Source organism: Balaenoptera ricei, chromosome 3 (genome assembly GCF_028023285.1).
Source record: "Balaenoptera ricei isolate mBalRic1 chromosome 3, mBalRic1.hap2, whole genome shotgun sequence".
Taxonomy (NCBI): Eukaryota; Metazoa; Chordata; class Mammalia; order Artiodactyla; family Balaenopteridae; genus Balaenoptera; species Balaenoptera ricei.
Window position 1 is genome coordinate 61563718 of NC_082641.1, and position 27518 is coordinate 61591235.

General features: G+C 39.4%; 2 protein-coding genes across 12 annotated transcripts in view; one reads left to right on the forward strand and one right to left on the reverse strand.

Annotated features, from left to right (window-relative positions):
- PDE8B (phosphodiesterase 8B) overlaps nt 1-26177 on the forward strand; it is a 383095-nt gene extending 356918 nt beyond the window's left edge. For 9 of the 11 annotated variants that reach the window (XM_059916606.1, XM_059916610.1, XM_059916608.1 and 6 more), the window contains 5 exons: nt 4211-4428; nt 11862-11982; nt 13980-14147; nt 16341-16470; nt 19046-20855. In XM_059916606.1, the coding sequence (XP_059772589.1) occupies nt 4211-4428; nt 11862-11982; nt 13980-14147; nt 16341-16470; nt 19046-19155 (747 nt within the window). In that variant the 3' untranslated portion in view covers nt 19156-20855. Of the gene's footprint in view, nt 1-4210; nt 4429-11861; nt 11983-13979; nt 14148-16320; nt 16471-19045; nt 20856-20905; nt 21029-24091; nt 24171-25942 lie in introns of those variants that run through there. The other 2 variants (XR_009502334.1, XM_059916604.1) reach the window with 2 other exon arrangements.
- Nucleotides 22085-27518, reverse strand: part of WDR41 (WD repeat domain 41) — a 47036-nt gene continuing 41602 nt past the window's right edge. The window contains exon 13 of the mRNA XM_059916612.1: nt 22085-24575. Within this exon, the coding sequence (XP_059772595.1) occupies nt 24423-24575 (153 nt within the window). The 3' untranslated portion in view covers nt 22085-24422. The remainder of the gene's footprint in view (nt 24576-27518) is intronic.

The window sequence follows — 27518 nt, forward strand, 5'->3', positions numbered from 1 at the left end:
TATCACAATCTAGTTACCTGCATAGATTTTAGAGATCTAAGAACCCAATCTTAATAAATATGTTAGGCAAACAACTGTTTTGGAACCAATTTTGACAGAGTTTTTGAGCTACCAAACTGACTGGTCCTTTTGGTATTGTAAAGACATGGCATTTTCTCCTAGCCCTCCCTTCCCACAAATGCTTAAAATAATAATTTATGCCACTGTAGATACTCTTTTACACGTCTGGCTGATCCATGAACCCATTCTCCAAATGTTCACTAGGAGCCCTTTGTGATACTGGGTTAGAGGACAGAACTTAATTATTATAGCAAATGGTTACTAGGTCTGGAGGTTAAATTTTAGGATCAGAATTTTGTCATTGGTATATTACAATCCAGACAGTAGTAAGCCATTCGGCATCCTACTGATTTACATACATATATATGTGTGTTTTGTGTAGGTATGAATGTGTATATCTGTATATTAATGACTTGTATAATTCTGCAAGAGTTCCAAGTTCCTTGGTCTTAGAAGTCAATACTGTCACTTACAGGTGCTGATTTGTAGGGCAGTCCTATGTATACCCCACGTATAGCTGGCAAGAGATCCCCATCTCCCGTCTTCCCCAACTACCATCACTTTCACAGTGAAGCTTGTAATTCCTTTGCTACAATTAGAAGTGAAGCTTAGACTATAGATACCCTTGGGACAAGTGCTGTATAGAGACAGGTTCACATCAATCTGCAAATGCTTAACATTCAATCATTTTCTGACTTAGTCTTAAGACCCTAGGTACTTAAGGAGAAGAGTGGTAGTGGGATAGGTAGACAGAGCAGAAATGGCACCAAAATGGGGAGGGGGAATGTTCCCTTCTCAGTTTTGCCGAAGACTGATCCTGGCATTTACTTTCATCAGCAAGAAAGCAAAGAGTGTCATTCAAGAATAATGATGGTTTTGAAGATTTTTGTCTCCTACTTTTAAAAAAGGTGATATCACAGGTGATAACAGCCTGTTTCTATAGCGCTTTTCTTTGAGGAGCTAAGATACTTCCAGATTCCTACTCCAGGTTCACATTCCTCCATTTTACATTACATGAGATATTATACAGCTTAGGTTGCACACTGCCAAATGAGGACAGGACCTGGGCATTAACGCTGAGACCAAAGTGACCTATAGGCATTGAGTTAAAGATGAACCCCACTTAAGCAGAAGCACTCTAGAAAAATATAGATTAAATGCTTGATAAATTATGGAATGCTTAGTCACTTTATTATCTCCTTTCCTCTCCCTCCCCTAAAATAAGAAATTTTCTTTAAATTGTTTGTTCTGCTAGCACATGCAGAGTCTGAATTCTCAAATAGCAGCAATACAAACAAGTCTAAGACTAGATACAATATGCTTGTAATCCAAAAGACATTTTCTAAGAGGCCAAAGAATCAGAAAATTTAGAGCTACAAAGAACCCTGGAGAATTGGGCTGGAAGGGACTCCTGAGGTCAGAGGTTTAGTAGCAGCCCAAGATCACTGGTTAGTCCACCATGAGGCGCTTCGAGTGGGATTTATTCCTGAGGTGTCTTTCACCAGACCTGCTGCCACTGACAAAGAGAGTCAGAAAAATGTTTTTACCAAATATCCATGTCATCTGTCACCCCTAATTTCTTTATAAGACTAAAATTCTTAATGTCACTCTGACATAGCTCCACATCCTCAACCCAGCCATACAGATAACATGTCCAGAGCTGACATTCCCCTTCAATTTGTTGCACACCCTATCCCCTTCCCACTCTTCCCAGTTCCCAAGAACCATTGCAAGTGGAGAGATCAGGATAGCCAGCATTCTTTTGTTATTCTCTGAGTGAGTGACTATTTGTCCTAGAAAAGGAACTGTTTGAAAGGCTAATGTAGAATGGAGTCCATTCTGGCCAGTCTGCTTCAGTGTGATCCAAATCTATTCCTGCTGGTTAAAGGAGGAAAAAACTATGCAGAAATGTCTGCACCTCCAAGGCTTTGGGGAACTTCTCCTGCCGTGGGTTTGGTGGGGAAGTTTTCTTCCACAGACAGTCCCTCCCTGCTATGGGAAGAGCCTTGCTTCTCCCATCTGCTAGTGAGCAGCCCGGTCTTCTTTCCCTGCCTCCTTGCATTTCTTATCAGACACTGCATTATTAGACAGTGCCCACCAAAACTGCAGGGCATGGCCTTTTATTGGTATCTTTGTAAAAGTGCCAGGTCTAAATCAGTGTAAGTTGGAAGGAAAGACATGTCTTGTCTAATGCTATTTGTTGTCTATTCCACTTACTTGAATCTATGTCACGGAAGAATTTAAAAATAAATTGGCCCCATACTCCAAACAAGATTGAACATACTCCAAGAGCACTAGCTGGAGGCCCAAAGTTTGGCCCTCATGGGTCCTCACCGCACAGGTAGAATCAGTGAGAGTGGAGGCCAAGTCAGGGCAGCTCTGGATTCTGACTGTACCTGTGGGTTCCCACGGCCTCTCCTAACCAGCAGCAAAAGGGGGCTAGGCATATTTGCTTGCCCTGGGCATTACAAAGTCAGTCTCTGAGAAGAGCTGAAAAGAATGGCAGCGACTGCTGTCCCCCCCTCAGGAAACCGGTTCATGTGGACTTGAGGCAAGCCAGGACTGCCCACCAACTCCAGGAGGTCAGGATTGGAAATGGAAATGGCTTCCTTCTGGTAGGGACAGCTTTCAGGAAAGTTTTCAGGGCTGAGCTTCAGATTCACTGCTCCTTACCTATTAGCATCTGAGAAGCAGTTTGCAATTTTTTCTCCCACAGCCTAGGAAAGCAACTCAGGAAAACCAAAAATTATGCCCACCCCTCCAGCCTCATCCTGGGGACCAGTTTCCCCCTCACTCACTACCTTTCAGCCACAATGATGCTCTTTAAGTTTCCTGAATAAGCCACTTCGTTTGTTTCACATCAGGCGCATCATACAGGCTGATCTTTCTGCCTGGATTTCTCTCCCTTGCCATTTTTTTGCCTGGCTAATTCCTGCTTATCCTTCAGGTTCCAGCATAAAAATCACTTACTTAGAGAACCCATTCTTGCCCACCCTCTGGACCTGCACTGTCCATAAGTAGCCATTTGCCACATGTGGCTATTTACATTTAATTAAAATTAAATAAAATGAAACATTCAGTTCCTCAATTGTGCGCACCTTTCAAGTGTCCAGGAGCTGTAAGTGACTAGGGGTTACTATAGTGGACAGCCCACGTACAGACATTTCCGTCACCACAGAAAAGTTGAACGGACAGCACTGCCCTAAACTAGATCAAGCCTCATGGTTACACGCTCAAACCACCTGTACTTCCCTTCTTAACCCATCTCACAGTAAGTTAATTTTGTTTGTGTGTTTCCTTATTTGTGCCTTCTCCAGTAAATTACCAACTCCATTAGTGCAGGCTATGCCAGTATAATTCATCACTGTAACTCCAGCACTCTGCATGACAACTGGCACCCAGTAAGCATCCAATAAATAACTAAAGGAATGAATTCATAAAGTGCAGTGTCTCTTATACAACAGTAGCCCATTTGATAACTTCCTCCGAAAGCTGTGAGCTGAAAAAACATTTGTATCCCCTGATGCTCTGGTTTGTGTTCTTTAACTACATAATGAGAGCGTTAGAAAGAGGGTCTCCCTTTTAGCCTTTCCCACCTGCTAGCCCAGAGCTGAATTGTGTTCTTCACTGTAAGAGCCCCCTTAGCCTCAGTTTTCCTGGGAAAATTCTTCTTGCCCTTCATCCTCTTGTGTTGCTTGGCTGTAATCCTTTTATCTTTGTGTGAAGAGTTTTGTTGTATCTGTGCCATTTACTGCCATACTCTCAAAATCTTTTCAGAAGTAGGCAAATAAAGTAACACTTGTGATCCTAGGCCACTTACTTCTCCATCCACTCACAGAAGAGAGTCATGGCAATATGCCACACAGCATACATTTGAAAAGGCCTGTTTGGCATCCTCCTGCAGAAGAACTAGAGTGAATGAACTCTGGAGAAAGAATTTAGGTATCCATTATAACTGCTACTCAGATTTCTATTTCCCTCCAGATAATCCACAGTACGGCAAGGTGATGTGATATACCCTAGATGGCCTCTTAACTTCTAGGAAGTCAGAGAAGGACCCCCTGGCTCATCCCCTCCAGAGAGACAGGGATGAGTGTAGGTCTCCTACATCCAGTGGGTAATGCTCAACCTTGCCTCCCCCTGACCCCAGGGAAGCCTCGATCAGCTAGATGAGGTGGCTGCCCTGATTGCTGCCACAGTCCATGACGTGGATCACCCAGGAAGGACCAACTCTTTCCTGTGCAACGCAGGCAGTGAACTCGCCGTGCTCTATAATGACACTGCTGTCTTGGAGAGTCACCACACAGCCCTGGCCTTCCAGCTCACGGTCAAGGACAGCAAATGCAACATTTTCAAGAATATTGACAGGTTTGTGTGCTCGGGCTCTTGTGCTCAGGTTTGTAAAATGTAAGTGGGAAACTCAGTTTTCCCTAACTTCTCCAAGTACTTAGCTTTCTCTTAGGGGGAAGGCTGTACCATTGTATCAGACAGTAAAATAATAACCTTATAAACTGAACTGTACTTTTTAGAATGTTCATCTTTATTTTTTTTTAACATATTTTTTAGAGTATAATTGCTTTACAATGTTGTGTTACTTTCTGCTATATAACAAAGTGAATCAGCTATATGTATACATATATCCCCATATCCCCTCCCTCTTGCGACTCCCTCCCACCCCTCCAGGTGGTCACAAAGTACCGAGCTGATCTCCCTGTGCTATGCAGCTGCTTCCCACTAGCTATCTATTTTACATTTGGTAGTGTATATATGTCCATGCCACTCTCTCACTTCATCCCAGCTTCCCCTTCCCCCTCCCAGTGTCAAGTCCATTCTCTAGTAGGTCTGCATCTTTATTCCCGTCTTGCCTCTAGGTTCTTCATGACCTTTTTTTTTAGATTCCATATGTATGTGTTAGCATACAGTATTTGTTTTTCTCTTTCTGACTTACTTCACAGTGTATGACAGACTCTAGGTCCATCCACCTCACTACAAAGAACTCAATTTCATTTCTTTTTATGGCTGAGTAATATTCCATTGTATATATGTGCCACATCTTCTTTATCCATTCGTCTGTCGATGGACACTTAAGTTGCTTCCATGTCCTGGCTATTGTAAATAGTGCTGCAATGAACATTGTGCTATGTCTCATTTTGAATTATGGTTTTCTCTGGGTATATGCCCAGTAGTGGGGTTGCTGGGTCGTATGGTAGTTCTATTTTTAGTTTTTTAAGGAACCTCCATACTGTTCTCCATAGTGGCTGTATCAATTTACATTCCCACCAACAGTGCAAGAGGGTTCCCTTTTCTCCATACCCTTTCCAGCATTTACTGTTTGTAGATGTTTTGATGATGGCCATTCTGACTGGTGTGAGGTGATACCTTATTGTAGTTTTCATTTGCATTTCACTAATGCTTAGTGATGTTGAGCACCCTCTCATGTGTTTGTTGGCAATCTGTACATCTTTGGAGAAATGTCTATTTAGGTCTAATGCCCATTTTTGGATTGGGTTGTTTGTTTTATTGATATTGAGCTGCATGAGCTGCTTGTATATTTTGGAGATTAATCCTTTGTCAGTTGCTTCGCTTGCAAATATTTTCTTCCATTCTGAGGGTTGTCTTTTCGTCTTGTTTATGGTTTCCTTTGCTGTGCAAAAGCTTTTAAGTTTCATTAGGTCCCATTTATTTTTATTTCCATTTCTCTAGGAGGTGGGTCAAAAAGGATCTTGCTGTGATTTATGTCATAGAGTGTTCTGCCTATGTTTTTCCTCTAAGAGTTTTATAGTGTCTCTGGCCTTACATTTAGGTCTTTAATCCATTTTGAGTTTATTTTTCTGTATGGTGTTAGGAAGTGTTCTAATTTTATTCTTTTATGTGTAGCTGTCCAGTTTTCCCAGCACCACTTCTTGAAGAGGCTGTCTTTTCTCCGTTGTATATTCTTGCCTCCTTTATCAAAGATAAGGTGACCATATGTGCGTGGGTTTCTCTCTGGGCTTTCTATCCTGGTCCATTGATCTATATTTCTGTTTTTGTGCCAGTACCATACTGTCTTGATTACTGTAGCTTTGTAGTATAGTCTGAAGTCAGGGAGCCTGATTCTTCCAGCTCCGTTTTTCTTTCTCAGGATTGCTTTGGCTGTTCGAGGTCTTTTGTGTTTCCATACAAATTGTGAAATTTTTTGTTCTAGTTCTGTGAAAAATGCCAGTGGTAGTTTGATAGGCATTGCATTGAATCTGTAGATTGCTTTGAGTAGTATAGTCATTTTCACAATGTTGATTCTTCCAATCCAAGAACATGGTATATCTCTCCATCTGTTTGTATTGTCTTTAATTTCTTTCATCAGTGTCTTATAGTTTTCTGCATACAGGTCTTTTGTCTCCTTAGGTGGGTTTATTCCTAAGTATTTTCTTTTTGTTGCAATGGTAAATGGGAGTGTTTCCTTAATTTCTCTTTCGATTTCTCATCATTAGTGTATAGGAATGCAAGAGATTTCTCTGCATTAATTTTGTATCCTGCTACTTTACCAAATTCATTCATTACCTATAGTAGTTTTCTGGTAGCATCTTTAGGATTCTCTGTGTATGGTAGGTATCATGTCATCTGCAAACTGTGACAGTTTTACTACTTCTTTTCCAAATTGGATTCCTTTTATTTCTTTTTCTTCTCTGATTGCTGTGGCTAAAACTTCCAAAACAATGTTGAATTATAGTGGTGAGAGTGGGCAACCTTGTCTTGTTCCTGATCTTAGTGGAAATGGTTTCAGTTTTTCACCATTGAGAATGATGTTGGCTGTGGGTCTGTCATATATGTCCTTTATTATGTTGAGGTATCCCTCTATGCCTACTTTCTGGAGCTTTTTTATCATAAATCAGTGTTGAATTTTGTCAAAAGCTTTTCCTGCATCTATTGAGATGATCATATGATTTTTATCCTTCAATTTGTTAATATGGTGTACCACATTGATTGATATATGTATACTGAAGAATCCTTGCATTCCTGGGATAAACCCCACCTGATCATGGTGTACGATCCTTTCCATATGCTGTTGGATTCTGTTTGCTAGTATTTTGTTGAGGATTTTTGCATGTATGTTCATCAGTGATATTGGCCTGTAGTTTTCTTTTTTTGTGACATCTTTGTCTGGTTTTGGTATCAGGGTGATGGTGGCCTCGTCGAATGAGTTTGGGAGTGTTCCTCCCTCTGCTATATTTTGGAAGGGTTTGAGAAGGACAGGTGTTCGCTCTTCTCTAAATGTTTGATAGAATTGGCCTGTGCAGCCATCTGGTTCTAGGCTTTTGTTTGTTGGAAGATTTTTAATCACAGTTTCAATGTCAGGGCTTGTGATTGGTCTGTTTTTATTTTCTATTTCTTCCTGGTTCAGTCTCTGAAGGTTGTGCTTTCCTAAGAATTTGTCCATTTCTTCCAGGTTGTCCATCTTATTAGCATATAGTTGCTTGTAGTAATCTCTCATGATCCTTTGTATTTCTGCAGTGTCAGTTGTTATTTCTTTTTCATTTCTAATTCTGTTGATTTGAGTCTTCTCCCTTTTTTTCTTGGTAAGTCTGGCTAATGGTTTATCAATTTTGTTTATCTTCTCAAAGAACCAGCTTTTAGTTTTATTGATCTTTGCTATCATCTCCATTTCTTTTTCATTTATTTCTGATCTGATCTTTATGATTTCTTTCCTTCTGCTAACTTTCGGGGGTTTTTTGTTCTTGTTTCTCTAACTGCTTTAGGTGTAAGGTTAGGTTGTTTATTTGAGATTTTGTTTCTTGAGGTAGGATTGTATTGCTATAAACTTCCCTCTTAGGACTGCTTTTGCTGCATCCCATAGGTTTTGGGTCGTTGTGTTTTCATTGTCATTTGTTTCTAGGTATCTTTTGATTTCCTCTTTGATTTCTTCAGTGATCTCTTGGTTATTTAGTAGCATATTGTTTAGCCTCCAAGTGTTTGTTTCTTTTACAGTTTTTTTTATAAGTGATATCTAGTCTCATAGCATTGCAGTTGGAAAAGATACGTGATTAGATTTCAATTTTCTTAAATTTACCAAGGCTTGATTTGTGACCCAAGATTTGATCTATCCTGGGGAATGTTCCATGAGCACTTGAGAAGAAAGTGTATTCTGTTGGTTTTGTATGGAATGTCCTATAAATATCAATTAAGTCCATCTTGTTTAATGTATCATTTAAAGCTTGTGTTTCCTTATTTACTTTCATTTTGGATGATCTGTCCATTGGTGAAAGTGGGGTGTTAAAGTCCCCTACTATGATTTTGTTACTCTCGATTTCCCCTTTTATGGCTGTTAGCACTTGCCTTATGTATTGAGGTGCTCCTATGTTGGGTGCATAACTATTTACAACTGTTATATTTTCTTCTTGGATTGATCCCTTCATCATTATGTAGTGTCCTTCTTTGCCTCTTGTAATAGTCTGTATTTTAAAGTCTATTTTTGTCTGATATGAGAATTGCTACTCCAGCTTTCTTTTGATTTCCATTTGCATGGAATATCTTTTTCCGTCCCCTCACTTTCAGTCTGTATGTGTCCCTAGGTCTGAAGTGGGTCTCTTGTAGACAGCATATATACGGGTCTTGTTTTTGTATCCATTCAGCCAGTCTGTGTCCTTTGGTTGGAGCATTTAATCTATTTACATTTAAGGTAATTATCGATATGTATGTTCCTATTACCATTTTCTTAATTGTATTGGGTTAGTTTTCGTAGGTCTTTTCCTTCTCGTGTGTTTCTTGCCAAGAGATGTTCCTTTAGCATTTGTTGTAAAGCTGGTTTGGTGGTGCTGAATTATCTTAAATTTGCTTGTCTGTAAAGGTTTTAATTTCTCTGTCGAATCTGAATGAGATCCTTGTTGGGCAGAGTAATCTTGGTTGTAGGTTTTTCCCTTTCATCACTTTAAGTATATCCTGCCACTTCCTTCTGGCCTGCAGAGTTTCCACTGAAAAATCAGCTGATAACTTTATGGGGATTCCTTTGTATGTTATTTGTTGCTTTTCCCTTGCTGCTTGTAACATTTTTTCTTTGTATTTAATTTTTGATAGTTTAATATGTTTCTCCTTGGATTTATCCTCTGTGGGATTCTCTGTGCTTCCTGGACTTGATTGACTATTTCCTTTCCCATGTTAGGGAAGTTTCCAACTATAATCTCTTCAAATATTTTCTCTGACCGTTTCTTTTCTTCTTCTGGGACCCCTATAATTCGAATGTTGGTGCATTTAATGTTGTCCCAGAGGTCTCTGAGACTGTCCTCAATTCTTTTCATTCTTTTTTCTTTATTCTGCTATGCAGTAGTTATTTCTACTATTTTATCTTCCAGGTCACTTATCCGTTCTTCTGCCTCAGTTATTCTGCTATTGATTCCTTCTAGAGAATTTTAAATTTCATTTATTGTGTTGTTTGTCTGCTCTTTAGTTCTTCTAGGTCCTTGTTAAACATTTCTTGTATTTTCTCCATTCTATTTCCCAGATTTTGGATCATCTTTACTATCATTACTCTGAATTCTTTTTCAGGTAGACTGCCTATTTCCTCTTCATTTGTTTGGTCTGGTGGGTTTTTACCTTGCTCCTTCATCTGCTGCATATTTCTCTGTCTGCTCATTTTGTGTACCTTACTGTGTTTGGGGTCTTTGCGCAGGCTGCAGGTTCATAGTTCCTGTTGTTTTTGGTGTCTGCCCCCAGTGGGTGAGGTTGGTTCAGTGGCTTGTGTAGGCTTCCTGGTGGAGGGGACTGGTGCCTGTGTTCTGATGGGTGGGGCTGGATCTTGTCTTTCTGGTGGGCAGGGCTGCATCCGATGGTGTGTTTTGGGATGTCTGTGAACTTAGTATGATTTTAGGCAGCCTCTCTGCTAATGGGTGGGGTTGCGTTCCTGTCTCGCTAGTTGTTTGGCATGGGGCATCCAGCACTAGAGCTTGCTGGCAGTTGGGTGGAACTGGGTCATAGCGTTGAGACGCAGATCTCTGAGAGAACTCTCGCTGATTGATACTACGTGGGGCTGGGAGGTCTCTGGTGGTCCAGTTTCCTGAACTCGCCTCTCCCACGTCAGCGGCTCTGGCCTGACACCAGGCCGGAGCACCAAGACCCTGTCAGTCACATGGCTGGGGTAGATGCCCCTGGATGAACACTTGTGAGAAGAGCTCAGAATTATCAAGATAGTGGTCCTGGCAAGTGAAACCACAAGAGAAGAGGCCCGTGCTATGCCTGGTCCTGCTGAGCAATTTTCAGAATTCAGCTCATTCTGGCAACAGGGCGACTGGGTTGGCGACGTGAGGCAGGACAGGGTCCGTGAGGCGGGTGGCGCTCAGCTGCTGTGCAGCCTGCGGGGCCTGGTCGAAGCCCTCAGGGAAGGCCAACAGCGGCCAGGACTCCAGCCTCCTGCAGCTGCGGCCTCTTTGGGGTTTCCCTCCCGGCATTACGTTGCTCTCACTCCTACTTTGGCGGCCGTGCCTTTACCCTGAGCTGCTTCACGAGGCGAGCACTCCCTGCTAAATGTTCACAGGTGCTGCAAGGACATTTTCATAAAGATGTACACAAACGTTGACCACATAGATTTCTTTGATGTGCAGCCAGCCCTCCTCCATTCTCTGCTTAGACTGTTCATCTTTTTAAACTCCATCTGGTCTTCAGTGAGTTCATGAAAATGTTTTATACACTGCAGAGCACTCTATAAATATTGATTATACTACTAACAAATATGGCAGATATTTTTATCCTCTCAAAAGGACATCCTGTCTTTGGTGTAACCTGAGGAAAATGTATCCTTACCCATCTTTCCCCAGCTCAATTTTCGGTCACTTAAAATCCTAACTCATGAGGAGACAGTGTTCCACGGTCCCAGCAGAGCTCCTGGAGTCCACAGGGTGGGGCAGGTTTCCCCCTCTGGTGAGTTGGCCAAATGTGAACAGATAGGAGCAATTCCTCTCGCCAGCCACCACCCTGCCGTCAAGCTATGAGTATTTCCTACGTAGCACCAGCCAGGCTGGAGTGCAGCCCCCTGAGAAAGGGCAGTACACAGGGAGCTCAGAGCTCACTCAGGCCTCAAGGATCACTTGTCAGCATGAACCTGAACCTATCTGTTTGGTCTCCAGAAACCTGAGAAAATATGGAGACCAGTTATTTCCCTTCAACTGAAGGCTTCATCAGTATCAAGTATTGTTTTTCAAACTTTCATAGGAAGAATTCTTGCCAATAGCCAATTTTATTCAATTTTTTTCAGTTCCCCATTCTGGCTCTTGAAGTTAGAAAAAGATGATAGGAACTGGGTGATTTTGAGCAGGGTTGTTGCTCCTTCCATTACAACTTCTATCTAATTGCAATCTAGAGAACTGCTCATTATTTGGAAAACTTTCTTCCAATGCCATCATCAAAAGAAATAATGACACTTCTCTGTAACAAGAATCACTGTGTCTGCGCTGAATGCCATGGGACAGCTCACCAGGTTGCTGTACTAGCCTTGTAGGGAAGGAACTTGTCATTTCCTTTCACCTCACTGTTTTGATATTGCCAAGGAAAGGTAGAAGGGAATCACCTTGTGAAATAAGTGCCCTTGGGACACTTATTTCTTTTTTTTTTTATACTCATAAATCATATGAAGGTCAGCTGTCACTGGGGAAAATGGAATAGTGTCACCAAGTCCTGGCTTAGTAGGAAGATAAGCAGGTAAACTTTTTTGTGATCTTCACTTATTAACTCTGTGCCCCTAGCTTCCTCCTAGATTGTGGGAAGTGTGGTGAAATGGTAGAACAGTTCTAATTCGGGACATGATGTGAACAAGACGCTTTGTCTTCTGGTTATTTTAGGAACCATTATCGAACACTGCGCCAGGCTATTATTGATATGGTTTTAGCAACAGAGATGACAAAACACTTTGAACATGTGAACAAATTTGTGAACAGCATCAACAAGCCAATGGCAGCTGAGGTAAGCATTTCCCATGTAATAAGATACACCAGAATGTATTTCCATTAGAGCCTACTCTGGCCTCAAAGCATCTTGAATACAAGATGGTTATTTGCTTGGAGTTGGTAAAGAAGGCTGAAAGTACTGGTCACTTGTTTTCCCTAAGGACAAGAATAGATTGAGAGTGTCCACAGCAACTCTGAGCTCCTTGAAAGAAAGGCCCTGAGATAAAGCCAGCAGTGACAAAAGGAAGTAGGCCCAAAGTCTATGATGAAAGGAGCCTGCAGACAGCAGAGACTGGAATAAATGGTGGCATTTTAGGGGATTCAGAGCCTTTCTAGTTCTCTTGTTCTTTGAGCTCTTGGGAGACCTCAAAATTAGATGTTTTAAAGAACTATAATCCTGCTGATTTGCATTAAAAGCCTATCAGTATCTAAAAACTACAGAAAGTTAAATTGGGAGTGACTAGTTGAAAACAAAACTACAAGTCTTTCTCCTTTTTAAAATTTACTGATGTACCTTAGACCTGCCTTAAGGTCCCTACAAACTTGGGTTTTAGGAACATGGACATAAGTTCACATCTCTTACTGTTTAAAATGAGATCAACTGCCCTCTCATACCGTAAAGCTGTTCATAGCCCCATAAAGTTAGAAGAGCTTTTCACTCATTACTGTACGAGGGCTGCATATGTGGATGAATGAGGAATGGCTGTCTTAGATGTAATGTGATGATCAGTAAGGAAACTATCTGTGTAGGACCCATCACATGACCAGCCTGGATGGAGGAACAGTGTCCGCCTCACCTGTGTTCTGCTCCATCCCCCAGGGATTCCACAGCACAATGCCAGGACCCTCACCTTCCACAGAGGACTTATGGGAGCAAGGATCTGGGGATTTAAGAGGGGGAAATTATACAGAATCATAGAATTTAGAGTTGGGAAGGTCATCTATCCAAGTAAGCCCCCAACTCTGTTGAGATTTATGTACCGCAGTAACTATAGCAAGCAGTATCTTCCCAATGGTAAGTAATCAAAATACCAACCTTCAGAATATAATTCTGCCCATTGATGGTTTAATAAATAGGTCCAGTTCCAAAAGAAAACAAAAAAATCCTTAAATGTCATACAGTCCTCCAGCTTGGCAGAGCTCTGGAGAGCTAATTAGATGTTTACACAGTCAGTTCCATGCTATCTTTGAAATCAGGGAATCGTAGTCTTCTAGGTTTTGTGTAATTGGCCTGTTGTCACATTTACAAAAGCCTACTCACAGACCTGGCCACTTGGCTCTGGACCGCTGACATCCATCACTAGGTAGGTATTAGTGTACAACCAGTCTTTTTAACATGGCTGAATATACCTGCTCCTGCCTTGGCCCACTTTCTGCTCCTAGTACCCCCAACACTTACATGTCTCACCCTCCCTACCACCCAGCCAGAAGAGCAGCATGGAAAGCATGAGTGGACACACACCTTAAGAGAAAGAACAAAGTGGGAGGAGGTGGGTAACTGGGGGTGGGACAGAAGGTCACAGGAGAGAGGGAGCTGTCAGGCATATTAAGTAGAAAGAAATCAAGAAATAATTGAAGGGTCACATGTATGTGGCATTTCCCCATCTTTAATGTATTAAAAAGTGGAATTCGTGCTTTTACACATTTCCTGATAAAACTGGGAGAAAAGCTCTTCTTCCTTAAGATTACATACCAAATTATTAAAAACAAAACAAAACAAAATCCCTGCTTTGTAGCAGCTACCAATGGGGAAGAGGATGAAAGAGAGGTTGTGGATGGGTGGTGATAGGAACTTCGACCTTTTAAGCTCTATGTGTTTGTATTGCTTGACTGCTCCCCGTCCCCAAGAATATATCAATGTATCATATATGGAATTAAGGATGGGAAGACCTCCTTCATCAAGTCTCATGCCTAAGTTTGCCTGGGTGACTGCCATCTAATATCTGGTCAGCTGGCCCTTGTGGGCTTCACCATCATATTGAAACAACCCTGATGTGACCATCTGTTTTCCAGATTGAAGGCAGTGACTGTGAATGCAACCCTATTGGGAAGAACTTTCCTGAAAATCAAATCCTGATTAAGCGCATGATGATTAAGTGTGCTGACGTGGCCAATCCATGCCGCCCCCTGGACCTATGTATCGAATGGGCCGGAAGGATCTCCGAGGAGTACTTTGCACAGGTGTGCTGCCTCTCTAGGGAAGCTCCACCTCCCTTCTGGGAATGGACCCGGGTCACAGTAAATAAATGACTCCTCCCTGGAAAGCAATGGCTCACCCCTGCCTGGAACAGAAATCTGGTCCCTCAAGAGACTAACTGATGTGGCTGGTCACTAACTCAACTCTCTCTAGGGGAAGGGGGATAAACTGAGCCTTTGGAAGTATCTTTTCATCCTCAAATTTTTAGATCCTGAATTTCCACAAAAACTGGGAAATCCTTCATTCATTCACTAGATTATCTCCATGGTGCAGTCTGGGGAACATAGACATAAGACACATCTTTGCCCATGGGTAGCTCATAATACAGTAGGGTAGGGAGATAGACATAAACAGGTCCATACATTGGTAAATTAAAAACAAATGAAAACACTTCTAAAGGAGGTATATGTTAAGTCCTAAGAGTTCAGAAAGAGTTTTTTTTCTAGATAAAAGAAGGGCTTTGTGGAAAAGGTGTTAGAGCTGGTATTTTTGTTTTTGTTTTTTCTGAAGGATTTCAAAATTTAGAAATGGGAAAGGACATTCTGGGAGAATTCTGGGAGTACAAAGGGTTATGAGCAAAATTAGGGAGGAAAAACAGAATTTTTATATAAGGAAAACAGCAACTTTGGCAGTGTGAAGAGGAATTAAAGGAGAATAACGTAGTAGAACACAAGATGCCATTTAAAAGAGGCCTACTTTCAAAGAAGAGGCTCTAAGGACTAATGTTTATTATTTGTGATAGAAAAGACAAACATGTCACAAGTAGCTACAAGTAATGCATTTGGGGACAGGGGGCGGGGGGGAGGGTTGTGTGCCAATATGGCTGGAACATACCGCTGAATGAGGATAAAAGAATAGCTGATAATGTCTAAAAGGGTTGGCAGGGGCAAAGGCCAGCCAAGGACCCAGTAAGTTAGGTGCAGCTTTCAAGGATGGGAAGAGAGCCCATGAATCAGAGAAAAATAGGACAAGCAGTTCTGAGCTTGCCAGAAAGAGAGGGGAAAAAACCCAAACTACTCCTTGAACAGCAGTGGCTATTTTAAGGCTGCCTAATCGACTGACCTGAAATGAGCAAGCTGAGCCAAAAACTGGTAGGAGGCCATTAACGGGGCTTCCCAGGACCCACAGAGAAGACTTAAAATCCTACTCCTAGTTATTCTCAAAGTATGTGAATGGGGAACGGGAAAGAACCACTTTTAAGTTCTTTAATGTAATCTCCCTGTTTAGGTGTCCTTTTCCCAGAAAGGAAAGTACTAATGTTCACAAGACAATGTGACCTAAAAATCAGGTTACAAATGACGTCTCTGATCAGCCAGCCTCTGGCTCAGCATACTACCAGTAAATGTGGATCTCAATTTCAGCCCAGTGAATTATGACCTTATGCATATAAACATACACTCTAATGTGCAAAATACTCAGATTTACACATATCTTGAGAATTGCATGACCAATACCCCAATCTGAAAAATCTCATAGTTTGTCATTCTTTTGAGTAAAACATAGTTATTTCATGAAAAAAAGAAGCTAGTTCAGCTCAACTGCCTAACTGCTTTTCATCCAGACTACCATAATACATTGATGTGCAGCACAAGGGCTTTGTATGTACTTCCGATTTTGTCACACACAATATTAAAAACACGTATTTTCAAAGGTCAAGTTTAGTAAGATTAATAATTCTTACTACTTTAATGAAGACATTCTTAAGTGAAACTGGCTTTCTTTTTAAACTGCAAGCATGTGACAGTGAATAATACAATGACTATTTGTACAGCTTGGTGCCAGTTCTTTGATTCATGCTAAGGCGTCAGCAGTTTTAAACACACCATTGCTCCTGTACCCTCAGTATAAATGCCACTTAGTATTATTAGTGTTACTTTGAAAATAGTCTTGACATTGCGATCATGAAAACAGATCTCAGAAAAGGGGGTATGAATCCTGAGATAAGTGCTTCAGGAGGGGCTGTAGGATAGCATAACACATTTGAGAGTCAGAAGACCTGAATCCAGTCACTGTAGCTCATCAGGTGGTTGTCTTATATAAGCCTCGGGACCTTGCCAAGCCAATTCCTTCATAGATACAACTGGATTATGACCCATTTTCACAGAGTGGTTCTGACAACCTAGATGTTACTGTGACAGCTCCTTATGTGCCCCACAGCCCTGTGTTATTTCTTACAGACTGATGAAGAGAAGAGACAGGGGCTACCTGTAGTGATGCCAGTGTTTGACCGGAATACCTGTAGCATCCCCAAGTCCCAGATCTCCTTTATTGACTACTTCATAACAGACATGTTTGATGCTTGGGATGGTAAGACAGTTCCTGTTTTGTTACCCACAAACAGAATATTTTGCTATACTTTATGATGGTTACCTTTAATGACAGAGGCTGGGCCTAAAGGTGTAAACGAAATGTAACTTAAAAGAAAAAGTCAGCTGCTTGTGGCCAGGTGTGGTGGGGGTGCATGAACACTTTGTGTGTCCTCAGCACAAACCATGTGTATGGAAGACTCAGTGGATGTTTGGTAACTGGATAAACAGGTGTTCAACTCTTCCAAGGACATGTTTCCAAAGCTTACAGGAGTTTTATTCTATCATTGGAGGAAATTCTAGAGAGAACATAAAATATACTAAGTCTACTCTGAATCACAGATTCTTTTTGTAATATCAGTTGATAAACAGCTTTTCATTTTTTTGAGATCTTTTTTAATTTTTTTGAATTTAATATTGGAGTATAGTTGATTTACAATGTTGGGTTACTTTCAGGTGTACAGCTAAGTGATTCAGTTATACATATACATATATCCATTCTTTTTCAGATCCTTTTCCCATATAGGTTATTACAGAACACTGAGTAGAGTTCCTTGTGCTATACAGTAGATTCTTGTTATCTATTCTATATATAGTAGTGTATATATGTTAACCCCAAACTCCTAATTTGTTCCTTCCCCCGTGTTTCCCCTTTGGTAACCATAAATTTGTTTTCAAAGTCTGTGAGTCTATTTCTGTTTTGTAAATAAGTTCAATTGTATCCACTTTTTTTTCAGATTCCACATACAAGTGATATCATATGATATTTGTCTTTCTCTTTCTGACTTACTTCACTTAGTATGATAATCTCTAGGTCCATCCATGTTGCTGCAAATGGCATTATCTCACTCTTTTTCATGGCTGAGTAATATTCCATTGTGTGTGTGTGTGTGTGTGTGTGTGTGTGTGTATATATATATATATATATATATATATACACACACACACACCACATCTTCTTCATCCATTCATCTGTCAACGGACATTTAGGTTGCTTCCATGTCTTGGCTACTGTAAAGAGTGCTGCAGTGAACATTGGGGTGCATGTCTCTTTTTGAATTATGGTCTTCTCTGGGTATATGCCTAAGAATGGGATTGCTGGGTCATATGGTAGCTCTATTCTTAGTTTTTTAAGGAACCTCCATACCGTTTTCCATAGTGGCTGCACCAATTTACATTCCCATCAACAGTGTAGGAGGGTTCCCTTTTCTCTACACCCTCTCCAGCATTTGTTATTTGTAGACTTTTTAATGATGGCCATTCTGACTGGTGTGAGGTGATACCTCATTGTGGTTCTGATTTGCATTTCTCATTGAGTGACGTTGAGCATCTTTTCATGTGCTTCTTGGCCATCTGTATGTCTTCTTTGGAGAAATGTCTATTTAGATCTTCTGCCCGTTTTTTGATTTTTTTTTTTTTTTTTGATACAGAGCTGCATGAACTATTGGTATATTTTTGAGATTAATCCCTTGTTGGTTGCTTCGTTTGCAAATATTTTCTCCCATTCTATGGGTTGTATTTTCGTTTTGTCTATGGTTTCCTTTGCTGTGCAAAAGCTTTTAAGTTTAATTAGGTCCCATTTGTTTATTTTTGTTTTTATTTTCATTACTCTAGGTACAAGGTGGATGCAAAGATACTGCTGCAATTTATGGTGAAGAGTGTCCTGTCTATGTTTTCCTCTAAGAGTTTTATAGTAGCCAGCCTTACATTTAGGTCTTCAATCCATTTTGAGTTTATTGGTGTTACAGAATGTTCTAGTTTCATTCTTTTACATGTAGTTGTCCAGTTTCCCCAGCACCACTTATTGAAGAGACTGTCTTTTCTCCATTGTACATTCTTGCTTCCTTTGTCGTAGATTAATTGACCATAGATGCATGGGTTTATTTCTGGGCTTTCTGTCCTGTTCCATTAATCTATACTTCTGTTTTTGTGCCAGTACCATACCATTTTGACTACTGTAGCTTTGAAGTATAGTCTGAAGCCAGGGGAGCCTGATTCCTCCAGCTCTGATTTTCTTCCTCAGGATTGCTTTAGCTATTCAGGGTCTTTTGTGTTTCCTTACAAATTAAAAAAATTTTCATTCTAGTTCTGTGAAAAATGTCATTGGTATCTTGATAGGGATTGCACTGAATCTGTAGATTGCCTTGGGTGGTATAGTCATTTTCACAATATTGATTCTTCCAATCCAAGAACATGGTATCCTTCCATGTGTTTGTGTCATCTTTGATTTCTTTCATCAACATCTTGTAGTTTTCAGAGTACAGGTTTTTTGCCTCCTTAGGTAGGTTTATTCCAAGGTGTTTTATTCTTTTTGATGTGATGGTAAATGGCATTGTTTCTTTGATTTCTCTTTCTGATCTTTTGTTATCAATTTTTAGTTAAAAGGACCTGTTCATATTTCAGAAACCAGTGTTTAGTAACTCATCCTTCTCATGCTTCTGTGTTCACCTTAGGCCTAACCTAGGGTACCTCTCCTCCAGTTCTGATCCCAAATTTGTCCCACAGAGCCCCAACCTTATAAATGCTCCTGGAATCTAACTTAACAGGCTTCTTTTTATTCTCTTATATCCTTGCAGCCTTTGCACACCTGCCAACCCTGATGCAACATTTGGCCGATAACTACAAACACTGGAAGACGTTAGATGACCTAAAGTGCAAAAGTCTGAGGCTTCCATCTGACAGCTAAAGCCAAGACAGAGAAGGTGACCTCTTGATCTACAAAGGGCACTGTGAATCACAGTAGTGTAAACAAGAGGCTTTCCTTCATAATGAAAATGACAGGTGTAGGTTAAGGAGCTAATGTTTAATATCTGACTTTGAATCATTCAACTTCCCAAATTTCATTTTTAGAAAATTATGTTCCATGAAGAAAAATATATGTTCTTTTGAACAATCACTTAGTGACAGAACAAACACATGGCAAAATCCTTTGCCCTGCTGTCATCCTGTCTGCCCTCATCAAACCCTGCAGCTGATTCACTGTAACTAGCAGGAGACATGCAGCAAAAACTTGGTGCCCATGAGCCCACCATCTCTGTGGATGATGGACCATGTAGCTTAGGCTAGTGGTTTAGCTCATCTTTTACCATGAAAGTCACCATCACTGTTTAGCTTGACTACTTTCCTCAAGAGCATCATCAATCTAAAAGGTTCATAAGAATAAGAAAAAAAACCCATATAAAGTGAGCAAAACAACTAGGACCAAACTGCTGATAAACTAGTTAGCTTCAGAGCCTCCATGGCTAGGTGGTTCTGATCAACGGTGTAACACCCAAGTTAGAACACAGTCTGTCTTGGCCTGGTTGAGTGCCTTCTCTAGACTGGTATCAGCAGCCTGTGTAGTCCTCTCTCCTACAAAAGGGATTCATCTTAACAGAAAGCCAACCATGATGGGGAAGGAAGTGACATCTTGTCTGGGGGGAATCCAAGAGCTTTTTCCCTTTATTTTTGGTTTACAGAGGCAGTTACAAGGCACTATAGTAGGTATTATATACAAGCCATTAATCTGAATGCCCTTGGACAAGCTTTTTTTAAAAAAAAAAAATTTATATACATTTGCTGTTTAAAATTTTTATTAAAGCAATCTAAATTTTCTGGGTTTAAGTCCATGGAGTACACGTTGTGCCGAGTACTGAGGAGACAGAGGAAGTTTTAAGGTTCAGATGTTTTTAACCTATCTATATTTAAGATCATGCCATTTTGCTTTAATGATGAAAAAAAAGATTGCAAGGTGTGTAAATATATCAGAAAATAGCATATGGGGAAGCAGTAAATACTATTTTAAGCTATTAATTGTATGCTAAAAGCTTCTAAAGCACAAGTGCATATTTTTATACAGCTCTTTTCACAACTTTCTGTGGTCTACATGAAGTCAGACTTGAGATTTTCTTTTCTCTTTTACCAGCCAGCCCTTCTCTATGTATTATAGAGATTCCGTAAACAAAATCTTTGTTTTTCTTTCAAATTCTCTGTACTTCATGCTGCATTTCTAAGAGGTATAAACAAACAGACTAAATTAACTGACCCAGTAGTTAGTTACTTTTTTCAAATGAAAATTGGAATGCAGAACACTTGGAACTAGTACATGGGGGAAAAAATTACTTATCACTACAAAACATGCCAATGTTTTTTTCTATGTTTTGTACCAACAAATGGAAACATATATGACAATTCCATGCAACGAAATGTACCTAAATTATTTTTGTTAGATGGTAAGAGAACTTGCTTGGTCAGGACAGCAGCTAGCTTTGTATTGTAATGCTGCACTATGTAAATGTGATGAAAATGTTTTTGTGAAGTACTTGTAACTAAATTCCTACAGCCATTTTTCATTCCTAACAGCTGTTTTTATTTTACCTCTTTGGCCTAAATTTTTCATAATTTCAATATTTCGGTTTAGTGTTCTTTATTTCATGAGTCACACGCTTTGTTTTCAGAACACATTAAATTCAGGATGTCAGAATCCCATTTTAAGGAGCTAAATAATTTGCCTAGGCTTCAGAAGCTTGCCTGAGGCAACGACAATCTTTTCTTGACCGTCTCGCTTTTGGTTCCATTTGGTAAGTGACATTCATCAGATGTCTGACATTTTTCAATGTGAATGTTTGTTAGAGCTGACTCAGTATAATTTCAAATTAATTTCATATTAACACTGCCAGGTACTAAAGCTTCAGCATAGCTCTGCTCTTTATCAGTGTAATCTACTATGGTGTAATCTTCTACTGAGTTGCTAACTAAATAGTGCTTTCCTCCAAATAGTCTTTCAGATGGTATGTGTATCAGATGAGTGAGTATAAACTATTATAATTGTCTCTCATACTGAGCATAAGTCTGTGTTGAGGGGAACCCTATTAATTTAGGAAAATATAACATGATCTAATCTAGAGAGAAGTCACATTACTACTACTACTTAACCAGAAGTTAGTTAGTTATAAAACACTGTTACCAGGACCAGAATAACCCTATAATTTAATTAGGCTATTCTTTACTTCCAATTTAAGATTTTAAAATATGCTTGCCTTCAGAGTTAGGACTGGTTAATCTTGTGGGCAAAGAACAAGCCTCATCTATTAATCAGAACACACTCAACTTGAGAAAGATAAATACAATGTCCCTCAAGTTTAGGCTCTTGATTGTGTTATGTGGGTAAGCCAGAGAATGAGGTAATAAGGGTATTTTTAAATAAAAATGACAAGGCCCCCTGCATAGTATTACTTCTGGTGCTGCAAATATAACAGCACTGAAAGCTAAGCTAGGGAAATGGAAAAAATGCACATAATATTTATCAACCTCAGTTATAGCTGTATTCTTCTAATTCTTCTAACTTTTTGCAGCAGTCTGCATACAACTAGTGAGCAGCCATCATCAAGTCTGAGTCCCTGCTAGATTTTCCCATCTCACTGTTTTACTCCATCTCTGACCTTAGGGCATTCATGAAAGCAAAAACCATCAAGGTCCCATGAATGGGTTGGAGGCTTTCCTCTAGATTTTAATAACAGAGGGACTCACAGTGGTACTTTCAGTACTATTTGCTCCCCCAACTCACCTGTGGTTTGTATCATTCACGTGAATAGACTATTACATACTAATCCAGAACAAATTAGGAAAAAAAGCAGTTAAGAATCTTTGAATTCCTTTTATAATTCATTGAATATCTTATACAATTCAAGAAAACTTTAAAACTCATGACCTAATAGTAGAATCTCCAAAGAAAAAGCTAGCTGGTAATAGGAGAAAGTCCATCTATGGAGGAAAATTAAAAGCCTAAAAATGACTCTGATCAATAATCTGATGCACTCAGACCAAAATGCATGTCTGCCTGGTTTAGGAATCCTACCCAGGTTCCAATTTCAGGATGAAAGTTTAGAGGTGCCTCAGTATGACTGCTCAAATATGCCACGATAACAACAATCTGTTGGCTAAAAGGCAGTGCTAATTTTTCTATTCACATTCTTCTATTATATAATGGAGGTTACATAAATTTTATTATATATCTCCATAAAGGTGTATTTTCATTGTGAATTAAAACAGAAACAATTACTATGAACATTATCTGGTTTTGCTCAAGGGGTAATCATACAACCCTTCTTTCTCATTCCAGTCATGTTCAATTTCTGTTTTTAAATTCATTCACTGATGCTAATGAGAATTGAGCTAACTAACTGGAAGGCCTTACCTGACTGGGCTTCAGCTTCCTTATTTATAACATTATGGCACTGGTCTGGCATAGATGACCATAGCTCTTCCAGACTTTGTAGGCAGTTGAGGAAACAACAACTGTCAAAGGTAAAACTAGTGAAAACAACAATTTACAAAGATTCCATTAGGGTGTGTGTGATGAACAAATAAATCCAGAAAGTGTTCTTTGAGGAGGATTAGTCCTCTGACACATCAGCCACCTGGTGTTTACTTCAATACGATTCTTTCATCAGCAGTTTAAGATTAACTCCACAATTAAACCCACCCATTTTTTAATGTATGGAACACTTTTTAATTTTTATTCTTTAGTACCAAAAGGGAGAAAGAGTGTTCTAAGGCTGATGGGGTGATGAAGATGATTAAATCTCAGTGGTCTGCAAGAAACTCATAAGTAAGTGATGCCTGGCTCAAACACTTCATATTTGAGCCAATGGTAAGATGAATCAGGCACTTTGAAAACACTGTAACTTTACTGATCTAGCTCTCATCTCTGGCATATATGAGGGGCAGCTGCTGGTCTATTACCAAGAATCTAGTCAATAGCTGTTCAGGCTAGGGGGAAAAATACACCCTAATAAGAAGATTCCTCCTGATTTGAGTTTATATAGGGATTCTAGTAGCTAGAATTTAAAAAAAAAAATGATTTAAACAAATTAGTTGGCACCAAAAAAAAAAAGCTGTAGTTAAAACAGTGAGAGATTCAGGTTTGCTTCATGTTTAGAAAATTGAGAGTTACTAAAGACCAGGGGGATTTGTAGGAGAAAGGATATATTTAAATTTATCACAAGAATTCTTAATCATCAAACCAGCTCTAAAGAAAACCAAAAAATAAAAAATACTGTTATTTCTATTTCTACCTACCTCCTCCCAGGGTCTAGGTTCAAATTAAGAAGCTTAAAACACAGCACTCACCACTTCAATAGCAGCACAAAGTACAATTATTAGGGAATCTTCATTTCCTACAGGGAGGCATCAGTTTTTCTGGATATCTCAGGGTTTAAATTCAAGATATGCTACATCCTACCTATTTACTCTTCACTGGATTTTTCATTTTTCTCCCAAAATATCGTCTATAATGATCATGTATATTTATTTCCATAAAGTAGGTTCCTTGAATAAATCTTTAAAAGAATGACAGGTATAGTTAAAATATTAACTCTGGAGAACAGTCAGTCAGGTATTTCAAAATCCAAAAAGGCTAAATGAAAGAAATTACATGTAATATTTTAAAAATCTAATCCCTGGTGATGAATAAAAATTTAGTTAGAGGCAATATAATTACATTAAAGAGAGTGAGAGGCTCCAACTACTCTTCTCCTCATTAAACATAAGCTCATATAATTTCTGGTGTAGAATTTTTTTCAGAGCATAAAAAATTTATCTCTGTGAGGACACTGTGGTATAATTTAATTCTGCTTCAACAGGTATATGTGATGAACTCTGAAAACTTCACTTTCTGAAAATTCACTGCTGAAATTAGACCCATTCCTTCAATGGTTTCAGGTAACTGCTATGTGAAAAGTCAAATGAAAAACTTGTGCTATATTCTTTGGTGACTGTACTAATACCTGAGAAGCAACTTGTTGCTGGTTTGCAGCCCCAGAAAAAAGAATTCAAACAAACAATTGGAATTTTATGGAGTAACAAGAAAAAAAATATTACAAAATTTAAGTGATTAATATGGTAATGGTTTTCAGAGTATTACCCCTATATTTGCTGTTCAAGGTTCATGCACAGGTGTTCAAATTCCTTAAACTAGACAGCAAGATATAAGTCACCATTCTCCTCTAATTTTTGAAATAACTTTAAGCTGCGCAATCCAGATTCTCGTTCTCCATTTTTCCACAAAATAATGAGATGATCAGCAGAACATGTCACTAGTCCATGATCTTCGAAGTACAGAAACATCTGTAAAAAAATTTTTTAATTACTGATTATAGGAACTTCAAGGAGAAGAGGCTAATACTAACTAGATTAAGACAGGTGCTTGTTAAAATGTGTACCTTGGAGACGTCTTTGGATCTGACTGTAAAACTCTGTATCTTTCATGAGAAATGTTATTTTTAAGTGTGAGTGATAATCACATACAAATGCTAGACCAATATCTAGTATTTTAAATATCAGAACTTTGTAAATACTACTCAACTACAGAACTATAACAGCTATTTTTGTAAAGTACATGAATTCCCAAAGTATCGTCTAAATTTTACCATTATCTAATTCCTCAAGTATTGGTTTTAAGTTTTTTGTCAGGAGAAGTCCCAACAAACCTGCTTTACGTAATCATTTTTACTGGCCTTCTTATTTATGCAAAAATGGCCACCAATAAAATGTCTGAATTCCAAATTCTCCAAGATAGATAAACAATGGCTTTAGCTCTCTAAAACAGAGACATACATAATCAATCCTTTTAAGCATTTACTGGGTGTCATCTATATGCTTATGGTCCCTACCCTCAAGAAGGTTCTAATTCAGTTGTGAAAACCAAATCATAGTTGAAACAATAAGGGTACCAATTAAAGATGATGTAATCAGGTACTAAATAACATAGTTCAGGCTATGATTTGCCACAGAAATGCAGAAAAAGGAGGCATAGATCAATAATGAATGAAATTGTCAGAGAAAGCGTCAAAAACATAAAACTCTCCAAATAAAAGGAAGGTCATGCCCAGTTAAGGAACAGGCTGGAAGGTAAGAACAGGAAAATGGAATGTTGATGAGAAGGCAGCATGCATCCTATGGAGTAGAGAGCTGGTATTAGAGAGGAGATAAATGAAACTATGAAAAGGATGAGCTCTTTGAGGGAAAGAGTGAAATAAAGGAGAGTAATAGGAAAATAGGATGCGAGTTTTCTAAGAAATAACTCATACATTTCTGAAGATAGCGGGAGAAGGGCTCAGCTGATGATGTAAGAGTGAGGGGTGGAGACGTAGCAGAGCAAAATTTCTCAGGAGATGGAAAAGTTAGTTAGAATTCAATAAATACAGGTAGATAGGACTAGGCTTAGAGAGAGACTAAGGATCAAAAGAAAAAAGGAACAAGAAAATTCAAGCAAGAGCCAAGATTTTCTCAGTGAAGCCAGAGATACTTTTAAAAAGTAATTAAATGTCAACACTTCCACTCAGGAAAATTTCTAAGAATCAATCAAACACCTCCATACAATGACAAATGTGCCACACCATTTAAAAACCTTTCATAGGTTCCTACTATTTAAAACATAGAGTCCAGGGACTTCCCTGGTGGTGCAGTGGTTAAGAATCCACGTGCCAATGCAGGGGAAACAGGTTCAAGCCCTGGTCCGAGAAGATACCACATGCCGTGGAGCAACTAAGCCCGTGAGCCACAACTACTGAAGCCAGTGCGCCTAGAGCCCGTGCTCCACAACGAGAAGCTACCACAATGAGAAGCCCACGCACCGCAATGAAGAGTAGCCCCCACTCGCCGCAACTAGGGAAAGCCCGTGCGCAAAGACCCAACACAGCCAAAATAAATAAACTTTTTATTTATGTATGTATGTATGTATGAATTTTTTTAAAAAGTCCAAACTCCTTAGCCTTACATTCAGTAATCTGACCCCAAACTACTTTCCCAGCTTTATCTCCTACTGTGTCCATTCATTGGAACACAGTCCTCCAGCCTAGCCAACCTGCTCCTTGCCACCAAGTAGATTCTATCTTTGCCCTCCTGTCTACGACATTCCATCTGCACAATTCCCAAAGTTAAAAAACAAAATGAAAACAACTGGGCTACCTGGTAGAGGAAGGCAAAAATGAGTAAGACATGAGTACCCAAAATCAGGGAGCTTATGGTCATAAGACTATCTTAATCCTACCTATGCATCAAGGTTCAGCTCATATTCAGGACCATAATATTTTTATATTATATCTCTTTGTAAACGCCAGTGTCTAGTATAGTGCCTGAAATACAGGAAATGCTAATAACAAGTTTTGTGCTGTTGCTTCTAAGCATAAATGCACTTCCAAATGAAAAACAATTTGTTCCTCCCTGGCTATGAAACAGGGAAGAACAATTTAAGAAACTCATGGGACTTCCCTGGTGACCCAGTGGTTAAGACTCCATGCTCCCAATGCAGGGGGCCTGCAGCACATGGGAACTAGATCCTGCATACTAAAACTAGGAGCCCGTATGCCACAACAAAGATTCCCGAATGCCGCAACTAAGGCCAGCACAGAGGGAGGGGGGAAGGAAGGGAGGGAGGGGGGAAGGAAGGGAGGGAGCAGGGGAGGAATAAAAAAAAAAATTCATTACTTAGGGCTCTATTTATACTGTTACCAGTTCCAATCATCTCTTTACCTCGACTGGTCTTATTCCTTCTTCATTACAGGCAATAATGCCTATAGTAAATATTAAAGTATTTGAATATATTTATAACAAGTTAGAACTTTATGCATCCTATCCTATAATTCTCAACTATTATTTTCATATATGCACAATGACAATCAAGACACTGGGTTTTACTAAAGCTAACAAATTATTATCCTCCAAAGGAAGGTAAAAACAGTACTCTGTTCATAAATTTGATAAAGTTCCCTGGAATTAGATTCTATAAGGCTTTACCTCTACATACATAAGCACAACCCTCCATGTACCCTCTATTTACTACTGTTATATATTCAACATTATTCACACCGTCCTTATTGTCAGCTATCTACCTACATCTCATAAGTAATAGTAATTAAGCCATTTTTTAGAAGCAAGACATTCCTTCTTCAAATCATTTCTCTGTAAAGGGAGATCCTAATGGCACATACTATGTAACCTATCCCATTCCATGTTTAGATTCCACAAAAACCTACAGATAAGAGAAAGTTTAGGTCTTTACGAGACCAA